Source organism: Hypanus sabinus, chromosome 13 (genome assembly GCF_030144855.1).
Source record: "Hypanus sabinus isolate sHypSab1 chromosome 13, sHypSab1.hap1, whole genome shotgun sequence".
NCBI lineage: Eukaryota > Metazoa > Chordata > Chondrichthyes > Myliobatiformes > Dasyatidae > Hypanus > Hypanus sabinus.
The window spans coordinates 5,647,443-5,674,332 of NC_082718.1; the positions used below are offsets into that span (position 1 = coordinate 5,647,443).

Here is a 26,890-nt window from a genome sequence, read left to right on the forward strand (position 1 = left end):
AGGTGGAGTTTATAGATATTTTTTCTTGCTGATTTCTCTATTGTGATCCTTCAGTGAGAAGATTGGATGTCTAAATTCCATGAACCTAATGTTACCTGCCTGTAATTACTTGTGTGTTAGACCAATTTGACAATATAAGTGCTGTAAGCGTCACAATTGAATTTTACCGTACGTGTCTGAGCACACCTCAATAGCATTTGGTAGACTGGTTGTGACTTAGAACTATTTTAATCGTGAAAGCACCAAAAAAAACACAAAATTTGTGGTTATAAGCTATAAATCTAGAACTCAGACAACTAACCGGAGTTTCTCTATAATCCACAGCAGTATTTGGGATCATACATTTTGGACAGAGGTTCAATTGTAAACTCTGAGAGTGGGGGAAAATGGAAGCTCCAATTTTTCTCATTTCTCCTTCATCCTGACCCACAACTCTCCAACTGTCGTATAAAATGTTCATCTCTGTGGGTATATTTTGTACCTTAATGGCCATAACACAAAGCGCCCAATCTCTAATCTATGTTGTGCCTGGTTGATGTCATCTGATTCATCAGTCATAAAAGTAATTCATTCTCATCTCTCTAATGCAGAAATGTCAGCTGGAATGCTGCTTATTGAACTCTTATTGGAGTGAGATATTGCCTTGTTTCAGAATACTTTGTGGGTGTTCATATCTGATGTACCCTGGATGGATGAAGGGAAAGATGGCTACTATTTATTACCTGTTGACCCATGTGCCCTTAAAACCTTGAGAAAAAGTGTAAATCTTGGTTTGTGCTTCATTATTCTAAAAATGTGTAATGTGATTACAGAAATCTAATCCTCACCAGTTAACAAAAGATCTATTTTTTTTCCTGAAGATTGGTGGGATTTAGTTTTCTAGTTCAATTTGCTTTGCCGATGTGAGTCGAATGTAAGATATCTTTTATTCTCCTAAAGATTAAGCTCCTTCAGGACAAAACTTCAATTAATTAGTGTAGATTTATTTTTTGTTTTACAAATATTGGCAACTAACTTTTTGTTTGCTTACCAAATTCTCAAGGTAAAATGGGGAATCACTTTGTGGAAAGTGATCACTTTCATTTGCTGTGAGGCTGAGGCCTGTTGGACTTCCAGCCTTAGCAGGATAATTATTGTCAGTTTTTGTTTATACAACAAATGAATTGATGTTCTACTGAAAGAACATTACTGGCTACTTCTGCATTTAGTCCTGTTTAAGTGATGATCAAGTACTTGTTAATTTTTAAATACTGTACACTGACTCCTTTTAAGTGTTATTGATGCTCTGTTTAAATTATCTACATCTTATTTGCACATTTATGTTTTGATCTTTCTGCACAGTCTTCTGGCTTGAAGTTACCAGTATAGGTATTGCTGTATTATATTCTTAGGTAATCCCTTAGAATCAAAAATGATTTGCTTCCATAGCAGTCATGTTGTGTCTGAGACCTACATCTGGGGCAAGTGGTTCCTGACAGGATGGACAGGGGGTAGTTTATGAGATTGTGCACTTCTTCCACCATATGAATGGTACTTCTTGTAATGCCTTGATTTGAGATTCTTGGTGATATTCCAACATGCCCCTTCTCTTTGAGTGGTTATGGGCTAGGAAGCTGCTGTTTATTTCAAGGAGCCTTCAAGAATGTGATTCTTCTCCTTGGGCAGTCTTTGTGTATCTGGTTTCAGGCATGCATATGGCAAGGTCTGTCAAATGGAGCATGTTGCTAGTTCAAGCCTCAGTGTTAGGGGTAGTGGCCTAGGAGAGGATGTTAACATTGACATTCCTTCCAATGAATTCAGGTTTTCTAAGTCACTGTTTATGGTGTTTCTCCGGTGCCTTGAGATAGCTTAAGATTTAGAAGCAGAGTAGCAGGCCAATGGATCATGAGTTTGGGTTGAAGGTTTTGATCTTAACTCACTGAAAGCAATGGATCACAGCTCCAAATGGAAATTGATTCTGTTTATTGTCTCTGATACTGATATTTGAAATAGATTTCTTCTCTCCTTTTAGGGAACTGTTCTGATTAATCAACCTAGTCTGATTTAAACCTCAAAGCTATCAATTCTCAGTTTCCACTTCAAAATAATTCCAAATAGCTTGAAGTTGTATTCACCGGTGAGGGCTGTTAGCCACTTGTGTAGTCCCATAGCTTGTTAAGTGACTAATTAATAAGGATGAGTCCTTTCTGGTATCGGAGAGGGAAATTATGTTGTTGATAAATCTTTATTGCTGCTGTTTTTATAGCTGATTAAATTTTATTCTTAAACAAATATTTATCAAACTGAGAAAATTGATCCATAATCATTGAATTAATGTAGCTGATCATCTAGCACATTTTCTTCCAATTAAGATTTCATGGATGTTGGTGGCACAATGTCATTAGTTGTTTAGAGTGAAAATCATTTAACAGCTGAACGATTGCCTCATTAATTCTTTGCAGATAAGCTTTGTTCATTGTTCTGGGAGTTGATTTTCTAAAAAGCTGACCTAATCCAAGTTCTAAAAACAGTGTGGTCAGTTTAAAAAGTGCATTTGAGACTGAGTGCGTCTTTGCGTGGTGCTGATTGTTGATCAGAATTGCAGGTAAATAACTGCTCGATCTACAGAAATGTCCAACAGCAAGACTTTAACAAACAAACGCAATGATGCGGCAGCCAGCCTTACCTCCACACAGGTATATGAGGAAACAACTGTAATTGCTGAAATGCGTTGATATTTGTAGACACATATGTCTTAAATTTTGTATGAAAAATATTTGTTTGGATTTTTAAACAATATTATAGCAATATTATTTCCTGATGTAGGCTCTCAGCCTGAAATGTCAAGTGTTTATTTCTCTCCGTAAGTGCTGCCTGACCTGCTGAGTTCCTGCAGCATTTTATGTGTGTTACTCTGGATTTCCAGCATTTGCAGAATCTCTTGTGTTTATGTAGCATTATTTTGATCCCAGCAATGCTTTAATTTTAGACTCTAGAGTTTTATTCTTGAATTTATTGCAATGTGCAGAATATTGTATATTTGGTTTTAGGCATCTTTTCCCAAATTTTGTTTGTTTGTTGGAACCATATTTTAAGTAAAGAAATCAAACTTTCTGATCTTCTTATTTTATTTGTAATCCTTTCAGGATTTTCTGTAAGTTTCTTTCAAAATGTGTGAGTAATTTCTCATTTCTCATTTAATAGATAAAATCTGTTGACTTTTAAAGCTGTGCTGGAGTGATGATTCAAACTTTCTGCACCTATTCAAAAAACTATTTCAAAAAGCTGTGGACTACAAAGTAATGTCTTAAGTAATTTAATCTATTTACATTATAATGCAACTTCATTTTTACGAAGTTTCATCCTGAACTCTATTTAGAATCTATTCTAAATTTTTATCTTTTTTCATCATGTAACATTTCACCCCCCCCCCCCCCCCCCCCCCCCCGGCCATTAAAACCACACTGGTGTATTGTTGCAGGACAAACAAAGATAGTGATTTTTTTGTTGTTTGTGTGTACCAGGCAAAATATGGCACATATCCCTCTCAGTTTCTGCATCCGGTATTTGTTTATGCCTTTAACGAATCAATTTATTATCTCTTTTTACAATTTAATTTGTGTTGCTTGTTCAATAAACATTTGTAATGCATCCAAAATTCTGGAGGAATTCAGCAAGTCAGGCCGCCTTGGTCTCGATCTGAAACATAGTCTGCTTTTTTTCCTCTATAGATGCTGCTTGACCTGCTGAGTTCTTACAACATTTTGTATGTGCTACAAACGGTTGTTTAATCTGGTAACATTTCATTGGTTTCTTTTGATTTATCAACAGCACGACTGGTGACTTTGGGCTTTCTGGTAGCAAATTCTGAGGAAAAAATGTTCTTGCTGATCTGAACACTGTAACTAGAGAGTAGATTTGAAACAAGGGTTCTGCAACCTTAATTTTTTTTTTAAATCCTGCCTTTAGGGGCAAACTGACTTGCGCTCTTTCTCTTATTCCCTTCCTTGGTAATGGTTTCGAAATGCTGGCCAGATCCCACGTCTGTGGTGTTAGTAAACATTTGGAGGAAAATACTGTTCCCAGTTTTTTTTTAAACCAATCTAGAGTAAATACTCTTTTTTCCCCCCTTTATAAATAGCAGATCCAGTTTGCTGATCAGAAGCAAGAATTCAACAAACGTCCAACAAAAATAGGTCGCCGTTCCCTTTCTCGATCAATCTCACAATCCTCTACGGACAGCTACAGCTCAGGTAGGCAATACAATAAAATGCCCTATATACCATTTCCTTTTCAATCCCTTCCTCAGCCCAAAGTTATCACTGTTGTTTGCTTGTGTATGTGCCTGAGTGGTATTCATCATACAATATCTCAACTAGAGCTGTTCATAGTACTTTGTGTGAAGTTTCTTAGTGTCTTCTACAGTAAAGATGCAGCATATTTGATTTGCACTGCTTGCCTTTTGTTACTGCATGAAAGGTAATGTGCCATTCACTTCCTAGAAGTTGAAAAGACCTGCACTAATTTGCTTGTTTATATATTTACATAGAATATATAACAATCAGCTATTTTGAACAAATCATTAGAAATTTAGTTTGTATTTTACCAATAGGTCCAAAGACGTAAACATGTCAAGTTTTCCAAGTTGGTTACTTGAACCTGCAGTTAGTGAGGTTGCTGATCTTGGCATAACCATGGGACAGTTCTTGTTAGATTCTGATTGAAGACCATTTGAGGTGTGTTCAGTTGAGAAAAAATATATTCATGACACTGAAAAATGGTAATCAGTAAATAATGATATAATATAGATTCATTTGCTTCAACCGTGGCTTTGAATTTATGATCTCAGCCACTTGCAGAGGGAAGAAAATTAAAGTTCTTCAAGGGCTGAACATAGGAAGACATTGAGGAGAGAAAATTTGAGGAGTCATTTTTGTCCTGTTCTTCCTGGAGAGCAGATGGGAGATTTCTAATAGTTTTGTAACTGATATGTTCTCCAGGAACATGGCTGAACAGCAGGTCAATTTCATCCTTTCCCCAAATTACAGGGACAATACCAAAATATCAAAATACATTTTGCTAGTCATTAACACCATCTAGTTCATTCTCTAGTGTTACTTAATAGTTAGGCATGAGGTGCAAATAATAGGGGCAGAAATTCACAGGAATCACCAGTGCTTATTGGTGTAATTTAGTTTGAAACTTGTTCAAACATAATGATAATAGGATGTCCTTGCCCAAGGAGTGTCTTTGAAACTTTGAAATAATGCGAGGTAGATGAAGGACGAGCAGCAATGGCTTTAGAGGGTACAAAGTCAGAGACTAACAGGGGTGCATGGGTGTCTTGTATTTGGTTTTCTTTTATAGTTATTGAGTCTTAACTATAAGTCACCAGTCCATCTATTTGAACATTGTTTTAATACCTTTTTCAATGGCTGTCAGATTGGCCTTTCTCTTTATCCCCTGAATGGAACTTTTTGATTTTGTTAAGAAGTTCAAGAATCGAAAAAGTGTTCAACACTTTGTAGCCTGTACAAAGGATTCCTCTAAATAAATTAGTTCTGTGCATTATCCTGTGTTTTGAGAGGAAAGTCTAGAAATAGCCACCCTCTGTATACACTGGTAATGGCTGTACTCACCAGTTACTGCAAATATTACTGGAAACAACCAACAGCTTGCACTGGATTGCATTAACCTTCAAGCAAACACTTGCTGCTTGATTCAAATCTGCCTGCATTTCACCATCGTTCTGTAGTGATGGAACTAGCCACTAACCAGCTTCTCTTTTTTTTCTTCCTCTCCAGAACTGATGGGTATGTCTATGCAAAATAATGGTAAGCAGTTGGTAGAAATAGTTTGGAAAAAAAATGAAGCTGTTCATAGAGACAGGTATGAGAAAGCAATTACTCATCCCAATACATACTCAACTGCTGCAGTTACATCTCATCTCAAAGGACACAAAGGAAACCATTCCGCAGTTGAGAAGATAAATCACTATGAGCTAGTACTCTGTTACAAAATGAATTTAATTTTGCTTCTTTTCAGGAGGTAGATGTCTAGAAATTACTAATGACAGTATTAGAGCTCAAATGCTGAAAACAATCACTCAAAATGCTCTTTTGTTTTGAGGAAATGTAAATCGCTGTTATAAAGACAGGCTAACTTGTAACAAAGAGCCATGGCTCTGCTATAAATAGTTATGGTACTATTGTTTGTCCACTAATAGCACAACACACATTTCCAGGTCCATATTCTTGGAGATTTTAGTCTTTTTTTCTCCCCTTTGTGCAGATTTGTTCATTGGAACTCACCCCTCACCATTTGACGTAGTAATCATCGGCAATAGGCTGTTGAACCTGAAGGAAGAGGGGTTTCCCAGTCACATGACTTCTACCAGAGTCTGAGTTAACACAGCAAAATCTAGCAGTCAAAACCCTATTATGTCTTTTGCTTTGTTTGCTTAATATCCAACTAATACATTTCAGATTGAACTTGTAGGCTAGAGGGTGTGTGAAATTCTGTTAGTTACTATAAATTTGAACACTTACTGATCTAGGAGATATCTGAAGGCAGTTCTTTGTCAGTTCAATGTTAAACTATTGTAAATTAGAAATCTTCATGGTTATAAATCATACCTCTGGGGTTGTCTTCTCAAATACCAAATCACATGACTCTAATAAAACTGAATCTTAATCTGTTAGTGCCAGATTTCCTATTTTAGCATAGTTAGTGATCCTAATCTAGCCAATGTCTAATTACTTTAGTTACAAAATGTAAATTAGCAATATTTTAATTATAAACAAGAAAAAATCTGCAGATGCTTTAAATCCAAGCAACACACAGAATGCTGGTGGAACTCAGCAGGCCAGGCAGCGTCTGTGGAAAAGAATACAGTCGACGTTTTGGGCTGAGACCCTTCATCAGGATTGGGGGGGGGAGGTGGTGGGAAATGAGAAGTCAGAGTAAGAAAGTAGAGGGAGGGCAGGAAAAACCACAAGGTGGTAGGTGAAAATGGGAAGGGGAGAGGGGGTGAATTAAAGAGCTGGGAGGTTGATTGGCGAAAGAGATACAGGGCTGGAGAAGGGGGGGAAATCAGATAGGGAGGGGACAGAAGGCCATGGAAGAAAGGAAAAGAGGGAGGAGCACCCCGATTATTTTAACTTTTATACTGTTTTGACAATTTAATTTTTTTTTGCACACACTTGCTATGACAAATCCCTGATTACTTATTTTTCAAAGTAACTGCCTTGCCTTTTATAGTTCTTTCAACATCTGTGTAGTGTATGGAAGGTAGAATCTGCTAAGGAGGTCACTTTAAGGAAGAAAAACCTTGAATAAACGGATCTATTTATTTTGTGAAGTAGGAAATCATTTAAGTGTTTAATAATCTCAAACAGAAAGATAATATTTCATACTAAATTAAATTTCAGATTATAAGTAACTCAAACACCCACTGAAAATTATTGAGAGGGAGGTGAGTAGTGTAAATGTACCCAATGTTAAGACTTTTGAAAGTTAGTTCAAACACTTAAAATGCCAGTTTACTAAGTATTCTCCTGATTTATAAAGGTGTTATAGATAGAAAATATCATTAATTGGGAAAAGGATGACAAAAATGTGTCTTTAATTATGTAAAAGCTCTACTTTTATATTGGGCAGTAATCACATATTTTCCTACTTTACTTTTGTATTATGATAGTTGTAATCTCAAGTTTGCGGGACTTTTAGTTTACCTCCTCCCTTTTGGATGACACTGAGCTGTGCATATTTTTCTTTTAGCATACACAAGCAGAAACATAACTTTGCTGTTGACTTGTATTTGAAGGTGTGAGCTTTGAACTTCTTGATCCTAATTCTTGAGCTGAAATGTTTCTGCTTGTGCCAGCGACGTACTCTGCAGGTTAGCACATCAATGTTTTTCACACGTGCACGTTGGAGTGCAGAAGTTGGAGATGAGTGCAAGGTCAGGTGGTATTGAATTTGACCTTCTCCTCCATGCTTGCCTTGGCACAGGGTCCAAGGGTTGAGTCCTTTCTTACTAGCTCCTTGCCTTAATCCCAGGGCTGCTCAGAGTCAGTTCTTTGTTTAATTAAATTAAGTACATGTACATTTCATAATTTTTCTTTAATTCACCTTGTTATGTTTAGCTGTTCAAATATAAAATAATTATTTTCACTTTTTTATACTGTTGATTATCTGACACCTTTAAAATATTAAGAGTTGGGATAGCACTGAGTTCTATAAGGATGTTACAAGTTCAGGGGCTCAAGGCCTTTTGCAATGTACCCATGAGGCAACAGCTGTGGACAGACTTCAAGCTTGTTTTTAATTTCAGTGGTGGGGTGGGGGGAATGAGGATACACATCAAGAAGGCAGACTAGACTCTGCATATTCCAGCTCATTGTAACTAGAATTTACCCCTACTATTAATTGTAACCATTAGAAAATTGAAAGGGAACAGGGGAAACTACCCTTTTGAGCATTTAGGAAAAGTGTGATGCTCCACATTGTTCTGGCAGTCTTCTTTTGATCTATCAAAGCTTAAAACCAATCCTACATGTTTGTTATCATTGAGAACTGAGCAGTTCCTAATTCGATATTATTTGTCAGGTTTATCAGGAATCTACAATTGAGACAGTAAAGACTATGGGGTCAAGCCACATTTTAGCAATAGTTCTGGAGATGTTCTTGATAACCAGCCACAACTCAAGCCAAGCTGTCCCAGTACAGTTACAATACTGGTGTCTATCTGATGATGTGCAAGTTGTGTCCTGTTCAACAATAGCAGATAGTTACCACAATCCGTCTGCTCTCAATCATCAGCAAAGTATCATTGACAGAGCTCTCAAGTGGCACATATTCAGTAATCATCTTTTAAATATTGCACATTTTGGGTATCAGCAGGATCCTTCTGTTTCAGATCTTGGCACAGTCTTGATGCATACTGTACATTGACCAGAGAGCTGAACTTTGGACATGAGATGAGTGACTGCCTTTGACATCAGGACAGCATTTGACAAGGTGTGGCATCAAGGCAACCTAGTAAAACGGCAGCTGATAGACATCAATGAGAAACCACTTCAACATCTGGAGTTATACCCTGCTTAAGTGAAGATTGCTTAGGTTGGTTGGAGGTCAGGTATCTTTGTCTAGCTAATCAGTGCAAAATTTCCTCACAACAGTGTCCGGGAGCCAACCATCTTCAACCGCTTCATCTTCAACCAGCCTTCCTTTAGAAGGTCACAAGTGGGTATATTTTTTGTTGATTGCCTGATACTCACATCCATTTGCAACTTCTCAGCAAAAATGCAGCAAAGCCCAGACACCTTGTAAAAAAAAATTGTGCTGCAACCAGAGTGAGTCTGACTAGTTTCCCTTGACATTTGACAGCACTATCATTACCAAGTCCCTCGCCATTGGCATTCTGAGGCCAACCTTAACCAGATACTGAACTGGAACAGCACATTAATACAAGAGCAGATCATTGGCTGATATCCAAAACCATCTACTGCGTGAAAGTCAGGAGCATCATGGACTACTGTGCACTTGCCTGAATGAATGTTACTTCAACAACACTAAAGCTTAACGTACAGAAAACATAAGAGGTTCTGCAAATGCTGGACAAACTCAACAAGTCAGGCGATATCTATGGAGGGGAATAAACTATTAGCATTTTGGGATAAGATTCCTCATCAGAAATGGAAAAGGGAGCAGAAGAAGCTTGTCATCTTCTAGGATAAACAACCCATTTGGTAGTTAGTTATCCACAAACCCAAATGTTCATTCTGTACACCATTGGCAGACAGCATTTACTGAAAACAAAATGGACTGCAGTTACTCACTAGGCTGCTCCAACAACACCTCAGATTTGATCTTCGCAGTACTATGCAAAAGTCTTGGGCACATATAGCTAGAGCACCTGGACTTTTGCACAGTACCATATTTGTCAACATGGAGCAGAGAGCAAGTTTGTAGATCTGGCAAGATTTAGTGACGTACCATATCTCCTCTGAACTCCAAGTGAAGTAGAGCCACTGGCATTTTTTCTTGATTGCATCATTGTGTTGAGGCAGGATAGGTTCTCTGAGATGTTGACACCCATGAATTTGAAGCTGCTTACCCTTTCCACTGCTGGCCTTTTAATGAAGAGTGACGTCTGTCTGCCTGACTTTCCTTTCTGTGAAGTTCACAATCAATTCCTAGGTCTTGCTAGCAATAGATGCAAGATTGTTGTTCAGATGCCACTCCATCAACTGATCTAACACACTCCTTTGTCTCCTTGTTGGCACCTGAGATTCTACCAACAACAGTTGTCACTGGTGAATTTATCGAAGATGTTCAGGCAGTTCTTAGTCATGCAGTCGTGTGTAGAGATTGTGGAACAATGAGTCAAGCACGCATCCTTGAGGTGTACCTGTATTGATAGCGAAGCGGTAATGTTACTGTATTGCCGATCTGCATTGACTGTGGTCTCCTGATATAGGAAGTCAAGGATCCAGTTGCAGAGGGTGTTACAGAGGTCCAGTTTGTAAAGTTTGTTAATTAGTTCTGGGGATGATGGTGTTGAATACTGAGTTGAAATATTAAAGCTTGGGTGGCACTTTAAAGCTCGGTTGTGAAGCAGTATTTGTAATGTAGGTCAAGAGTAAGGAAGGAGCATTCTTTTGAGGAGACTAATTGTACAGTTCACAATTTGCCAATGTGTAAAGTTATGTAATGGAAATGAGGTAATGTCTTCCAATTATACATAACCAGTGGAAAAAGTAGATGTCTTTTCAGGAGACCTGATAATAAAGTGGAGCAGTAGGGTAGGTGTAGATCATGTAGTCATGATCTGCTTTTGTTCTGCTTTTCAATAAGGCCACAGCTGATCCTTGCCTCAATTCTAGTTTCCTGCAATTTTTCGATAACTAGTGGTTCCTCTGTAGTCCTAAAACTCTTCCCATTTCAACCTCGATTAAGTTCAGTGTCTTAACATCCATACTTGTGGGTTAGAAATTTCGAAAGATTCATGAGGAAAGAAATTCCTCCTCATTTACATCTTGCATAGGTGAGGTCTGACAACTTAGCTTGTCAACTGTTCTCAGAATATGGAACAAAAAATAGCAGGTGCTGTAAATCTGAAATAAGAACAGTGATTGCTGAGTGTTCATCAGGACCAGCAGCATCAGAGCGAGAGAAGCAGGGCTGAAGTGCCAGTGATTGGCTTCCTCCATTTAGTCCATGATGTGGTGACCTCTATATTGGAGAGGTTGAAGGCAGATTTGGTAATCGCTTTGCGGAGCACCTCTGTTCACTGCACAAGGGTGACTCTGAGATTTCAATCACTAATATCTATCCCATTCCCGCTTTGATACTCTTAGTCCTTCAGTTTCTGAGATGCACAAACCACCCTGTCTGGCACCAACTTTCATTCCACAGTCAAAGTCACTTAGATCACAATTCTTCCCATTCTAAAGTTTGTTGTGCATTTATGGATTGAGTTGCTGCCACATAATTTCCTGATTTTATTCAAAAGTAATTGTTTCTGTGGCTTAAAGCTCATTAATTTTGCTATTTTTCCAGTTCTGATGAATGGTTCTTGACCTCAAAAGTACCTTTTGTTTCACTCCCCACTGATGCTCGTGATACATTGGTTGTCCCACTGTTTTGTTCTCCCCTCAGAAGTCTGTGTCTCCCTGAGACTCTGAGGGTGATTTTTGCTGGATAAATGTTGAGAGGATGTTTCCTTTAAGAGTACCTGGACCATTTACTTAAAATTTACCTAATTTACTTCTCTGAGCATAAATACTTCTTGGACTTTGGTGAAGTAGTGCTCAGCTAAATAATCATATTAAATTTGAAATCTTACAACACATGTTTAAATGTTAAGGTCAAGAAGTAAGTTTCATTGCCGGGCCTCCTCTTCCCTTGGGGCATTTAAGAAACTCTCTTGGAGGGCACATGGATGATAGAAAAATGGAGGGTTATGTAGGAAGGAAGGGTTAGATTGAACTTGGAACAGGTTTAAAAAGTTAGCACAACATTATGGACTGAAGGGCCTGTACTGTGCTGTAATGTTCTATGTTCTTTTGGATATATGCTCACTTGAAATAGTATTAGTTTACTGAAAAATATCTGAGAATTATGCTGCCTGCTGTGACTCTCCAAGGCATTTATTCACCTTTATCTACATGAATAAAGCCATCCTAAGAAGGTCAGTTCAGTAAATGCTTAACCATTCAGGTTATCTGTACGTGTGCCTAATCAGAGCTATTTTGCAATTTGATTGTACAGTGTGTTCTTAAAATTGTTTTTGTGCATCTGCACAGTGACTTTAATGAGATTGTAAGATTTTGTAGCCTTGTTATCCTTCAGGCGCTGTCTGTGTGGACTTATTTTTCTCTCTTTAATTACATGGGTTTCTTCTGGGTATTCTAGTTTGCTGTCATCCCAGAAATGTGCTGGTACTGTAATTGAATATTTAAATGAGCCCTTTGTAAAGATTATTGGCAAGAAGAGTCAAAGAGGAGTTGCTGGGCATGTCAGTAAGAATGTTTTGGGAGGCAGGGTATTGCGTGGGGTAGGAAACAGGATTGCTGTGCCAGGCACTGGCGTGGACCCTATGGTCCCAATGAGATCCTGTGGGAAAAGAATCACTGACTAGGCCAGGAGCTAAAAGAGTGGTATTCCTCTGTTATGCTAATTGTTCATTGTTGTTCTCTAGCGGCATCTTATACAGATAGCTCAGATGATGAAACATCTCCTCGTGATAAGCAACAGAAAAATTCGAAGGGCACTGGTGACTTCTGCATCAAGAACATCAAACAGGCAGACTTTGGGCGTAGGGAGATTGAAATTGCAGAACAAGGTGAGAGTTTTGTACTTATATTTTGTCATCATCAACAGTGGTCTTTATTCAATTATCATCCTGAGCTGTTCTCAAAATACGATAAATCTCTGGGCTTCATCAAATTGCAGAAGCTGTCTGAAGTTTTCATTGAAATGTTACTCTCCGCATAATAAATAAGTATTTTAAAAGCCAAACAGACTGGGCTGTTCTTTTTGCAGCAGTCTCCAGAAATTATGCTTCAATTTCAGCAGACTGAACCATCACCATAAAGCCAACAACACCAGTCAATGTGAAAGGTAAAAAGTAATCATTTCAGTCCTTCATCTCTACATCGTCCCAGATCCAACTCAGAATTTCAGTGCAAAATACTTGGTGCAATCCGCTCGACAAAGCTTACACTCTTGCCAAAAAGAAAACAGTAGGTTGTTCCAGTTTAACAGATTGGACCAGAGGAATGTGAGTTTAAACTGAGCAAATGTAGCAATGGATTGGATGGATATTAGATGGTGTTTTTTTCCCAGAGAGTAGTGTGCTTCTGGAATGGGTGGTGTGCTGATGTAGTGGGGTTTCCGGCTGTATGTTTTCAAGAGAAAGTTGAAAGGGCAGCAATCGCGTCACGTAGCAGGTTAGTGGATTAACGGATAATAAGCATGTGGTCAATGAGATCACCTTGACTGGTTTTGCTTAATTGAGCATGATAAATGAAGTTGTTTCCCTCTGATCATCCTTCGAGTTTTCCTGATTTTTATTTTAGTTCCCTGAATTTATTGGACAACTTCTGGAGCTAAGTAGTATTGAGCTAAAACATGGCATTGAGTGATAAACAAAGTTTATGATCATCTGTTTTTTTTTCTTGATCATTTTCTTTCTACGTCTGACTTTGAAACTAGCGGTACATATACTTGATACTTTCTGAATAAAAACCAAGAATACCTGTTGTTTAATTACTGATGACTACACCTACAAGAAGTGTATCCAGCTGCAGCTTCTAACACTCTGCGTTAAGCAGTTGGAGCCGAAACTAATGAACTCTGTATCATTCGGGAGGCTGAAGGGGTGATAGAGGGATAGTTGATCTAAGGTGCAGGAACCAGTCAGGAAGGGGAAAGGGGATAATCAACCAGAGCAGACTATCCCTGTGGCCAGCTCCTTAATAATAAGTATACCACTTTGGACAAGGGTGGAGGGTCGGGGGCGGGATGGGGGGGATGACCATGCAGAAGAAAGCCACAGTGGTCAGGTCACTGGTCCTGCATTTGACTCTGTGACTCAGAAGGGAGGGTCGGTGTTGAGCTGTGGTGATAGGGATTCATTAGTTAGGGGAACAGAAAGGAGGTTCTGTGGACAAGAATAAGATTCCCAGATTTTGCGTTGCTAGAGTCTGGGACATCACGGATCAAGTCCTCAGGATTCTTAAATGGGAATGTGAACAACCAGAGGTCATGGTCCATGTAGGTAGAAAGAGTGACGAGGTTCTGGTTTAGGAGTTCAGAGAGTTGGGCGCTAAGTTAAAAAGAAGAACCTAGAGAGTTAGGATCTCAGGGTTGCTACTATGCCATGTGCTAATGACGCCAGAAATAGGAAGATTATACAGTTTAACACATGGCTAAGGAGTTGGTGTCAGAGGAAGGGCGTTAGATTTTTGGATTTTGCCTGAGTCAGTGGTGGAGGCAGATACACTAGTGAAGTTTAAGAGACTACTAGACAGGTATCTGAAAGTAGAGCATTCCTTTGAAACCTTTCGTAAGCCAAAATGGCGTAAAGTGAAGAAGCAATTACCATTAATTTATATGGGAAAAATTTTTGAGTGTTCCCAGGACCAAAAGATAACCTACCAAATCATAGCACATAAAACCTAGAATAACACTAACATATAGTAAAAGCAGGAATGATATGATCAACACAATGCAGAAGTGGGCTGAGAAGTGACAGATGGAGTTCAACCCAGAGAAGTGTGAGGTGGTACACTTTGGAAGGACAAACTCCAAGGCAGAGTACAAAGTAAATGGCAGGGTATTTGGCATTGTGGAAGAGCAGAGGGATCTGGGGGTACATGTCTGCAGATCCCTGAAAGTTGCATCACAGGTAGATAGGGTAGTTAAGAAAGCTTATGGGGTGTTAGCTTTCATAAGTCGAGGGATAGAGTTTAAGAGATGCGATGTAATGATGCAGCTCTATAAAACTTTAGTTAGGCCACACTTGGAGTACTGTGTCCTGTTCTGGTCACCTCACTATAGGAAGGATGTGGAAGCATTGGAAAGGGTACAGAGGAGATTTACCAGGATGCTGTCTGGTTTAGAGAGTATGCATTATGATCAGAGATTAAGGGAGCTAGGGCTTTACTCTTTGGAGAGAAGGAGGATGAGAGGAGACATGATAGAGGTGTACAAGATATTAAGACGAATAGATAGAGTGGACAGCCAGCACCTCTTCCCCAGGGCACCACTGCTCAGTACAAGAGGTCATGGCTTTAAGGTAAGGGATGGGAAGTTCAAGGGGGATATTAGAGGAAGGTTTCTCACTCAGAGAGTGGTTGGTGTGTGGAATGCACTGCCTGAGTCAGTGGTGGAGGCAGATACACTAGTGAATTTTAAGAGACTACTAGACAGGTATATAGAGGTATTTAAGGTGGGGGGGTTATATGGGAGGCAGGGTTTGAGGGTCGGCACAATATTGTGGGTCGAAGGGCCTGTAATGTGCTGTACTATTCTATGTTCTATGTACAGTGTAATTTCACTTAACAGAATCAGGAAGATTTAGCCAAAACCGATTTGTAGGAAACAATCGGCACGTACAGGCACGTGCACACACCTGCCCGTGCAAGGCTTCATGGTCATAGTAGACTTTCTCGGGGTAAACACAAGTTTAAAGCAGGAACCTTTTTTCGTAAAAGCGAAAATCCTCTTTGGATTACTAATGTAGGTACTAATGTAGGTCTTTCATAAAAATGAAGTGGTGTAAAGTGGGGGACATCTGTATTGGGCTCTCTTCCAGGGAAGGTGGGACCTGTATAGAAGAGACAGTTTGCACCTGAAATGGAGGGGGACTAATATTTTAGCATGAAGCTTTGCCACTACCGCATGATGGGTGGGGGTTGGTTTAAACTAGACTTACAGGCAAGCGGATGGGAATGAGAGCACCAGAATAAATAGTGGAGAGGTTGTGGAGACAAATGGTGTTAAGACATCAGACAAAGTCAGGAATCAAAAGGTTGAGCATTGTGCAACTAATGTTCTGAACTGCATGTATTTCAAAGCAAAAAGGATCATAGGAAAAGCAGGTGAGCTCAGGGCATGGATCAACACATGCAAATATATTGTGGCTGTTAGTGAGATTTGGTTGCAGGAGGGGTGGGGGCCAGCATCTTAATTTTCTGGGGTTCTGTTGTTTGAGATGTGGCACCGAGAGAAGGATTGAAGGGACAGGGGTAACTTTACCAGGCAGGGAAAGTGTCACAGCAGTACTCAGTCAGGGAGGACTGGAGAACTCTTCAGGTGAGGCTTTATAGGAAGAACTGAAGAATTAAGAAAGACATGACCAGATTAATGGGGCTATATTACAGACCACCCAACAGTCTGCAGGATTTAGAGTAACGAGCTTGTAGAGGAATCGCAGACTGTTGCAAGAAATGAAAGTTGGTTATACTATGTGATTTTAACTTTCCATGTATTGACTGGGGCTCCCATACTGTAAATGGACTAGATGGGATAGAGTTTGTCAAATGTATTCAGTGCATAGAAGTCCCATCGTGAGAGTGTGCAATATTGGGGAATGAAACAGGGCAGTGACCATAGTGATTGGTCTGGTCTGCATGTTCATTCTAAATTGGAGAAAGGCAAATTTTGATGGTATCAGAAATCATCTGGTAAGTATAGATTGAGGCAGGCTTTTTTCATGGCAAAGGTGTACTTGGTAAATGGAAGGCCTTCAAAAGTGAACTTTGAGAGTACGAAGCTTGTATATGCCAATCAGAATAAAAAGGTAAAGATAACAGGTTTAGGGAACCTTGGTTTTCAAGAGATATGGCCTTGGTTAAGGGGGGGAAAATGGTGGTGCATAGCAGGTAGAGGCAGGGAGGAACAAATAATGTACTTCTGGAAAAGAAGAAATGCAAGAAAAGACTCGAGAAGGAAATCAGGAAGGCTAATAGAAGCCATGAGATTGCTCTAGCAGACAAGGTGAAGGAGAATTTGATCCTAAGGGGTTTTACAGATATGTTAAGAGCAAAAGGATTGCAACGAACAAAATTGGTTCTCTGGAAGATCAGAATGGTGAACTGTGTGGAGCCAAAAGAGATGAGGGAGATCTTAAGCAACACACACAAAATGCTGGAGGAACTCAGCAGACAGGCAGCATCTACGGAAAAAAAGTACAGTCGATGTATTGGTCTGAGACCCTTTGGCAGGGTGTGTTGCCTGGATTTCCAGCATGTGCGAATGTTCTGTTGTTTGAGGGAGATCTTAAATGGATTTTTTGCTTAAATGGACACTGAGTCTATAGAAGTGAGATCATGGACCCTATACAAATTACAGAGGAGGAGGTGTGTGCTGTCTTGAGGCAAATAAGGGTCTGATAAGGTGTTCCCTTGGATCCTGCGGGAGATATGCAGAAATTGCAGAGCCCTAGCAGGAATATTTAAATCATCCTTAATGACAGGTGAGGTGCCAGAGGATAAGAGGATGCTAAATGTTGTTCTGCTGTTCAAGGAAGGTTCAAAAAATAAACAAGGAAATTTTAGTCCTGTGAGCCTGACATCAGAGGTAGGAGGTTATTGGAAGGTACTCTAAGGTACTGGATATATGAGTATTTGGATAGACGTGGACTGATTAGGAATAGTCAGCATGGGTTTGTACGTTTTTAGGTAGGTCGTGTCTAACTAATTTTGCATAGTTTTTCAAGAAAGTTACCAGAAAAGTTGATGAAGGCAAGGCACCATCAACTTTGTGGGAGAAGCCAGAGAGTGGTAGTAGATAGTTGCCTGTCTGACTGGAGGCCTGTGACTAGTGTAGTGCTGTAGAGGTTGGTGCTGGGTCCATTGTTTATCATCCAGATCGTTGATATAGATGACCATGTGGTTAACTGTTTCAGCAAGTTTGCAAATAACACAGAGATTGGGGGTGTAGTGGACAGCAAAGCTTGCAGTGGGATCTAGACAAGCTGGAAAAATGGCAGCTGGAATTTAATACAGCAAGTACACGGTTGCATTTTGTAAGCACAACCCAGTCTGGTCCTACTACAATGAATAGAAGCACACTGAGGAGTGTGGTAGAACAAAGGGATCTGGGAATACAGGTCCATAATTCATGGAAAGTGGCAGCACAGGTAGATAGGGCTTTAAAGAAAGCATTTGGCACATTGGCCTTCATAAATCAAACTATTGAGTACAGGAGTACAGGATGTTATGTTGAAGTTGGATAAGACATTGGTGAGACCTAATTTGGAATATTGTGTGCAGTATTGGTCACCTAGCTACAGGAAAGATGTAAATAAAGTTGAAAGCGAACAGAGGGAATTTACAAGAATCTTGCGGGGACTGGTGGACCTGAGTTATAAGGAAAGATCGAATAGGTTAGGACCTTATTCCTTTGAGCATAGAATATTGAGGGGAGATTTGATAGAAGTATACAAGATTATGAGGGGTATAGATAGGGTAAATGCTAGCAGACTTTTTCCACTGTGTTAGGGTGGGATTACAACCAGAGATTAAGGGTGAAAGCTAACAAGTTTAAGGGGAACATGAGGGAAACTTCAGTTGTAGAATGGTGAGATTGTGGATTGAGCTGCCAGTGCAAGTGAGCATGCGAGCTCAATTTCAACATTTAAGATAAGTTTGCACAGCAAGGGTCTGGAGGGCTGTGGTCCGGATGCAGGTCAATGGGACCAGGCAGTTTAAATGGGTTGGCACAAACTAGACGGACTGAAGGGCCAGCTTCTCTGCTGTACTTTTCTATGAGTACTGCATAGGAGAAGTTAGGGTGGCTTTGGTGTTAAGCCTTATCAAGTTTAGTTTTAACCAGTAATCCAAATAGTCCCAGTATTTAATGTTAGCTAAATATTATCCCTGTGTGATATAACTGTGTCTTTCAATCTTGTGTTATTCTTTTGTCTGTGGATTAAAATGGAACAAATTGGAGTTCCAGTGTACTTTAATTGCGAGCCAGAGGAATCAATAAAGTTCATCACTCATCATGTGTTTGTTCTTATTCTGGTGCAGAGATGCCAGCACTTATGGCACTACGGAAACGAGCACAGGGGGAAAAGCCATTGGCTGGAGCAAAGATAGTTGGCTGTACTCACATTACAGCCCAGACTGCGGTGAGTGTCCAGCTTTAGAACGCTGATTATTAAAATCAGGAGTCTGCATGGCGAGTCTGTTAACTTGCCATCCAGAACATGCCCTCCAGACAGGAGACTGAAAACGCTCGTTTTAGGAACAGCTTCTTCCTCCTCCGCCATCAGATTTCTGAATATTTCATGATCCTATGAACATTACTTAACTATTTCTCTTTTGCACTATTTATTATTGTAACTTTAGTCTTGCACTGTACTGCTGACAACAAATTTCATGACATACTGTCAGTGATAATAAACCTGATTTTGATACACTGTGCAGAACTCTAGATCTAATTTAGTCCATTCTCCTAAGCATGAAAATTCTTTCTGTAAAACTTTGTGTAAAATGAACATTGGCACAGAAAGCTAAAGAAGTTTGCTCATGGAATTAAGGACCTTTTGCTAGAGATCTACAGTGTTCTGTCCTTGAGCCAGAGATAAGACTTCTTTCTGTTCTGATGCTCTTTGCTGGTGAGCCATAAATGATTTCCCAGCTGCTTCTAAATTTAGTTTTAGACACTAAGAACTTTTTATTTTAGTTTTTGCTTCTTTACTCCCTTGGATGTTTCCTATAGTGATATTTGTTTATGTACAGCCAAAAAAAAAGCTGGAGAAAGGCTCCTAGGTCGTCTAGGGGTGAGGAGCTGTCAATAACTTGTTCTTCTACATTCAACTCCAGCACCTCTCTATTATATGGAATGATTATCGTCCTTTTTACCTTGTATATGTGTATTCATGATGTCACTGGTGTAGTTTTACATTTGTAACTATTCCCAAAACAGTTTCTGTGGCTTCAGTGTGTGCTGAGGAAGAGGCTCTGATATGCCCTCTCCTGCAGATGGCACTTTTGAGCTGTACGTTGTCAAATTCTGCACATCCCTATATTTCATACAGGATTAGAATTTTTATTCTTTGTATTTAAATTTGTACTATTTTTCCCAAGTCTCACTACTAGGGAAAATATAAATGTAGATCAAATGTGAAGAGTGCATCTTTAAGGGCAAGACCCTTAACAGTGTTTATGAATGGAGCGATCTTAAAGTCCATCGTTTCCTGAAAGTGGCTACACAGTGAAGGCAAATGGCATGTTTGGCTTTACTAGTTGAGGCACTGAGTTCAAAAGTCATGAAGTTGTGTTGCAGCTTTATAAAACTCTAGTTACGTTGCATCTGGAGTAATGCAGACAGTTCTGGCTGCCCCATTGCAGGAAGGAACTGATAGTGGTTTATAAGCTTATGAGATGCATAGGTAAAGTAGACAAGACGGTACCTTTTCCCAGGGTTGAAATATCTAATATCAGAGGGCATGCATTTAAGGTGAGAGGGGGTATTTTCAAAGGAGGTGTGAGGGGTAATTTTTTTTAACACAGTGAGTGGTGGATGCATGAAATGTGCTGCCTGGGATAGAGGTAGATAGCTTGGATAGGCACATGAATATGAAAAAAATGGAAGGATATGGACATTGTGTAGGCAGAAGGGATTAATTTAGTTAACCATTTGATTACTAATGTAATTGTTTCAGCACAGCATTGTGAGCTGAAAAGGCTGTTCCTGTGCTGTACTGTTCTGTGCACAAAATGTAATAATTACACGGTTACGCTCAATGCCTTTTGTTCTTAAGTTCCACCAAAGTGTGACTTCTCTCACATTAACTGATTATTCATACTGAAAGTTTCTCTTCTCATTTCATGATGGCTGTTGAAGGTGGAGGAGTGACCCACCCTGATTCTTTGGTGCTAGAGACCATTAGCAGAGAGTGCTGACAACAAATTAAAACTCTTCTGCATGTTTTATTGCATATCTTGTCTGTTAATCCTGCTGGAATGAAATTAGAATTTTGCAGCAGCCTATTTTACCCAGGATCTCAACAGATTACTTTTATCAGGAAAGTTCAAATAGTCCTTAAATGAACAAAAATTTGCAATTTTAATTGTTTAAATGGGTGTGCTTCAGTTGATATAAAATATATGCAGTGTCTGTTTCTACCCTAATTCTGGGATAATAAATATAAGTTTTCTCCTGAATAAAGCAAGGTACTACAGAAGGTAGAAACAGACAGTGCAGTCATATAGAGTAATTTAAAGAAAGCAATAATGTAAACTTCAAATACGGCCTTTTGTTTGTTTGTGGCGCAGGTGCTGATGGAGACGCTTGCTGCTCTTGGAGCACAGTGCAGGTGGGCTGCCTGTAACATTTATTCTACCCAGAATGAAGTGGCTGCTGCTCTGGCTGAGAATGGTAATGGAAATTTCACCAATAGGGTTCATTTTCTCCATTCTTCACAGTACCTTTTATCATTGTGTTTTGTCTCTCCCCTTTTTTCTAAGTCTGCCAGTGTCTTGTGTCCCTCAGTGTTGTTCTACAAATACTTAATGAACTTTTTAAAATAAAGTAAATAAATAGTCCCATATGCTAATGTTCCTAGTAAATTTTAGGAGTGAAGGACCAACTTTTGTTATCAGTTTGATGGCCTTGCCTCATTATTCTTACCAAGTTTTTGCACTATGGCTTATGAGGTCTTTTTATTTTTTTTTAAATGTTTAAACTTCTTGTTAATCATTGAGATACAGCACTGAGTAGGCCCTTCGAGCTATGCCACCCACCAATCCCCAATTTAATCATGGTACAATTTACAATGACCAATAAGCCTACCAACTGATAAGTCTTTGTACTTTGGGAGGAAAGCAGCGCACCGGAGGAAACTCACATGTTCACGGGGAGAACATACAAGCTTCTTACATAGTAGCAGGAATTCAACCTCTGTCACTGGTACTGAGCCCATTTATTCGTTGTCTTTCATTAATTGATGAAGATATCTTGATCCACTATAATCTGGGGAGTGACTATTCGTTGGGTAGGGAGCACTGAGACTGAGAGCCAGTTACAATGAAGGGATAATTGAGTTTGCAGATGGCAGGAATTCCATCTGCTCCTATGCCTCTGGTAGAAGTAGATTGGCAAGTGCTGTCAAGGAGGTCTTGGAAAGAGGCTGCAGTGTATTTTGAAGATCGCATACCTCAAAGTGAATTTCAGTATAGTCAGTTGGTTGCCACTCAATTTGGATACCTTGCCTTCAGTCGCTGGCATTTCACTCATCCAGGTTGGATGGGGGAAAGTTCAAAATATCCATGGGGCAATTTCTCTCTTTTTAAAAAATTCACAATACTGGGTCCCTGGAATGTGCTGCCTGGGTTGGTAGTTGAGGCAAATATGATAGAGCTATTTAAGAAGCTCTTAGATAGGCACAAGAATGTGCAGAGACTGGTGGGATATGGGCCTTGGGTAGGCAGAGTAGTTTAGTTAGGCTTTTAATTGCTATCTTAGTTCAACACAACATTATAGGCTGAAGGGCCTGTTCTTCTGCTCGACAGCTCTTTGTTCTAAGCATTGAAGATTATATTGAAGGACAAAAAACAGATTGGATTGAAAAGTGTTTAAAATAAAGACTAAGGATTTTAGGTATTGAATAACAATTAAAACCTGAAATCACAAGTCTACGTTGGAAGAAAAAAATGTAATAGTTACTCCTTGCCTGTGCAGTTCTCTTGGAGTATTTAACAATGGGTACTTCCTTCAAAGAGTCTTGAGTAGGTAATTCATCCATAATTAATATATATGTAGTTTAAATCTTACCAAAACAGGTTCTTTGCATCACTTCAGACAGCTTGCTTTAAGTCTCATGTTAACTTCATAACTGGCATGTAATTGCAACAACGGTCAATACAAGAAGCCTATTTAGAAATATTTAGAGAGACAGCACGGAACAGGTCCTTCTGGCCCAAGGAGCCACACCTGCCAGCAACCCACCTATTTCTCCCTCGCTTCGCCTAATCATGGGATTGATTAACCTCCCAACCAATCCGTCTTTGGACTGTGGGAGAAAATGGGAGAGAGTACTTGGAGGAATCCTATACAGTCACGGGGAAGAATCTACAAACTTATCACAGCTGATGTAAGAATTAAACTCTGAATTCTGATGCCCTGAACTATAATAGCATTGCACTAGCCACGATGCTATTTTGTTTGTCAATTAAGCAGTAGATCTAGAATGCAATTTCAGTGTCCATATTACCCATGCATATCAAAAACTATTGGGCTGTTTATGTAAAAATATTGAGAAGGCTAATGTGGCTCGATTTACCTTTGTCCTTGCTACTATTTCCTCCCGATATTTGTCTAGTACAGTTACTAACAAAGTCTAAACAGAATAAAAGTATTTATGTACATGGTAAGCAAAATAACTTAATCTGAAGGTAAACATGACATTCTGGCCTTCTTTCTGTAACCCTGATTAATCAAGAACCTATCAACCTCTACCTTAAATATACCCAATGAACTAGCCTGGGCAATGAATTACACCAATTCTTCGTCACAAATTCATCTGCCAAATGATCATAGTACACATCATCCTCACTGGCATGTGACACAGGCTTCAATCCAGGGATTACTACCCTAGAGATCCTGCTTTTCAGTTTTCTACCCAACTCCCTATAAATCTGTCTTTTTATGATCTCCCTTTTCGTACCTATGTCATTGGTACAAAGTGGCCAGTGAAGGAGTGGAGATTTGAGGCTTTGACTCGAGAGATTTTGGCAGTTGGACTGTGCAGTCAAGTCAATCAAGATTTGAATAGCTCAGCAGAAAGCCGTTGATTAGACAATCAAGATTTGAATAGCTCAGACTCAGCAGAAAGCGGCTGATTGGGCAATCGAGGTCAGGTGACCAAGCAGTTTGAAAAGTTCAAACAAATAAATAGAGGGTTACCTCAAGCAAAGTGGCCAATGAGTGAGCCAGCCAGTGTAGCAGTGGAGATTTGAGGCTTTGACGAGAAGAGGCTTCGACGAGAAGGGGCTGAGGAAGAGCTTCACTTCAAGTGAGGTGATTCATACTGGAGCATCTGCGATGCTGAGAAAGTCGTCAATAGCACGTTCAGTGAGTTGGCCACACCGCAGGTAAAGGCTACACAGGCAGAAAGTAAGGGGTGGCCATTAGACAGTGTAGCAGTTGGCAGGTAGTGCAGGAGTCCCCTGAGGTCATCTCCCTCCTAAACAGATATACTGTTTTGGATACTGTTGGGGGAGATGTCTCATCAGGGGAAGGCAGCAGCAGCCGAGTTCATTGCACCACGGGTGGCTCTGCGGCACAGGAGGGAAGGAAAAGGAGTGGGAGAGCTATAGTGATAGGGGATTCAATTGTAAGAGGAATAGATAGGCATTTCTGCGGCCACAAATGAGACTCCAGGATGGTATGTTGCTTCCCTGGTGCAAGGGTCAAGGATGTCTCTGAGCGGCTGCAGGACATTCTGGAATGGGAGGGTGAACAGCCAGTGGTCGTGGTGCACATAGGTACCAATGATATAGGTAAAAAACGGGATGAGGTCCTTCAAGGTGAATTTAGGGAGTTAGGAGATAAAACTAAAAAGTAGGACCACAAAGGTAATAATCTCTGGATTACTACCAGTGCCACGTGCTAGTCAGAATAGAAATAGAATATTTCAGTTGAATACGTGGCTTGAAAAATGGTGCAAGGGGGAGGGATTCAAATTTCTGGGGCATTGGAACCAGCTCTGGGGGAGGTGGGACCGGTATAAACAGGACGGTCTGCACCTGGGCTGGACCAGAACCAATGTTGTAGGGGGAGCGTTTGCTACTGCTGTTCAGGAGGCTTTAAGCTAATGTGGCAGGAGGATGGGAACAAGTGCAGAGAGACAGAGGGGTGTAAAATGAGGGTAGAAGCAAAAAGTAGTAAGGTGAAAAGTAAAAGTGGCAGGCAGGCAAATCCAGGGCAAAAAGCAAAAAGAGCCACTTTTCAACATAATTGTATAAGGGCTCGGAGTGTTGTAAAAACAAGCCTGAAGGCTTTGTGTGTCAATGCGAGGAGCATTCATAACAAGGTGGATGAATTGAATGTGCAGATAGTTATTAATGAATATGATACAGTTGGGATCACAGAGACATGGCTCCAGGGTGACCAAGGATGGGAGCTCAACATCCAGGGATAATCAATATTCAGGAGGGATAGACAGGAAAGAAAAGGAGGTGGGGTAGCATTGCTGGTTAGAGAGGAAATTAACACAATAGAAAGGAAGGACATTAGTATGAAGGATGTGGAATTGATTATGGGTAGAGCTGCATAACACTAAGGGGCAGAAAATGTTGGTGGGAGTTGTGTACAGGCTACCTAACAGTAGTAGTGAGGTTGGGAATGGCATTAAACAGGAAATTAGAAATGCATGCAATAAAGGAACAGTAGTTATAATGGGTGACTTCAATCTACCTATAGATTGGATGAACCAAATTGGTAAGGGTGCTGAGGAAGAGGATTTCTTGGAATGTATGCGGGATGGTTTTCTGAACCAACATGTCGAGGAACCGACTGGAGAGCAGGCCATTCTAGATTGGGTATTAAGCAATGAGGAAGGGTTAGTTAGCAATCTTGTCACGTGAGGCCCCTTGGGTAAGAGTGACCATAATATGGTGGAATTTTTCATTAAGATGGAGAGTGACATAGTTAATTCAGAAACAAAGGTTCTGAACTTAAAGAAGGGTAACTTTGAAGGTATGAGAAGTGAATTAGCTAAGATAGACTGGCAAATGATACTTAAAGGGTTGATGGTGGATATGCAATGGCAAGCATTTAAAGATCGCATGGATGAACTACAACAATTGTTCATCCCAGTTTGGCAAAAGAATAAACCAGGGAAGGTAGTAGACCCGTGGCTGACAAGGGAAATTAGGGATAGTATCAAGTCCAAAGAAGAAACATATAAATTAGCAAAAAAAAAAGCGGTGCACCTGAGGACTGGGAGAAATTCAGAGACCAGCAGAGGAGGACAAAGGGCTTAATTAGGAAAGGGAAAAAAGATTATGAGAGAAAGCTGGCAGGGAACATAAAAACTAACTGTAAAAGTTTTTATAGATACGTGAAAAGAAAAAGATTAGTCAAGACAAATGTAGGTCCTTTACAGTCAGAAACAGGTGAATTGATCATAGGGAACAAAGACATGGCAGACCAATTGAATAACTACTTTGGTTCTGTCTTCACTAAGGAGGACATAAATAATCTTCTGGAAATAGTAAGGGACCGAGGGTCTAGTGAGATGGAGGAACTGAGGGAAATACATGTTAGTAGGGAAGTGGTGTTAGGTAAATTGAAGGGATTAAAGGCAGATAAATCCCCAGGGCCAGATGGTCTGCATCCCAGAGTGCTTAAGGAAGTAGCCCAAGAAATAGTGGGTGCATTAGTGAATTTTTCAAAACTCCTTGGATTCTGGATTAGTTCCTGAGGATTGGAGGATGGCTAATGTAACCACACTTTTTAAAAAAGGAGGGAGAGAGAAATCAGGGAATTATAGACCAGTTAGTCTGACATTGGTGGTGGGGAAAATGCTAGAGACGGTTATCAAAGATGCGATAACAGCATATTTGGAAAGAAGTGAAATCATCGGACAAAGTCAGCATGGATTTGTGAAAGGAAAATCACGTTTGACGAATCTTATAGAATTTTTTGAAGATGTAACTAGTAGAGTGGATAGGGGAGAGCCAGTGGATGTGGTATATTTAGATTTTCAAAAGGCTTTTGACAAGGTCCCACGCAGGAGATTAGTGTTCAAACTTAAAGCACGCAATATTGGGGGCATGGTATTGATGTGGATAGAGAATTGGTTGGCAGACAGGAAGCAAAGAGTGGGAGTAAACGGGACCTTTTCAGAATGGCAGGCAGTGACTAGTGGGGTACCTCAAGACTC

The 26,890-nt window shown here is 39.9% G+C and overlaps 1 protein-coding gene across 7 annotated transcripts in view; it reads left to right on the forward strand.

Annotated features, from left to right (window-relative positions):
* The window catches only part of ahcyl2b (adenosylhomocysteinase like 2b), a 108,564-nt gene that overhangs the window by 49,553 nt on the left and 32,121 nt on the right, over window positions 1-26,890 (forward strand). For 2 of the 7 annotated variants that reach the window (XM_059987021.1, XM_059987023.1), the window contains exons 2-6: window positions 4,121-4,232; window positions 5,784-5,813; window positions 12,686-12,829; window positions 19,026-19,126; window positions 21,279-21,381. In XM_059987021.1, the coding sequence (XP_059843004.1) occupies window positions 4,121-4,232; window positions 5,784-5,813; window positions 12,686-12,829; window positions 19,026-19,126; window positions 21,279-21,381 (490 nt within the window). The remainder of the gene's footprint in view (window positions 1-4,120; window positions 4,233-5,783; window positions 5,814-12,685; window positions 12,830-19,025; window positions 19,127-21,278; window positions 21,382-26,890) is intronic. The other 5 variants (XM_059987024.1, XM_059987026.1, XM_059987025.1 and 2 more) reach the window with 3 other exon arrangements.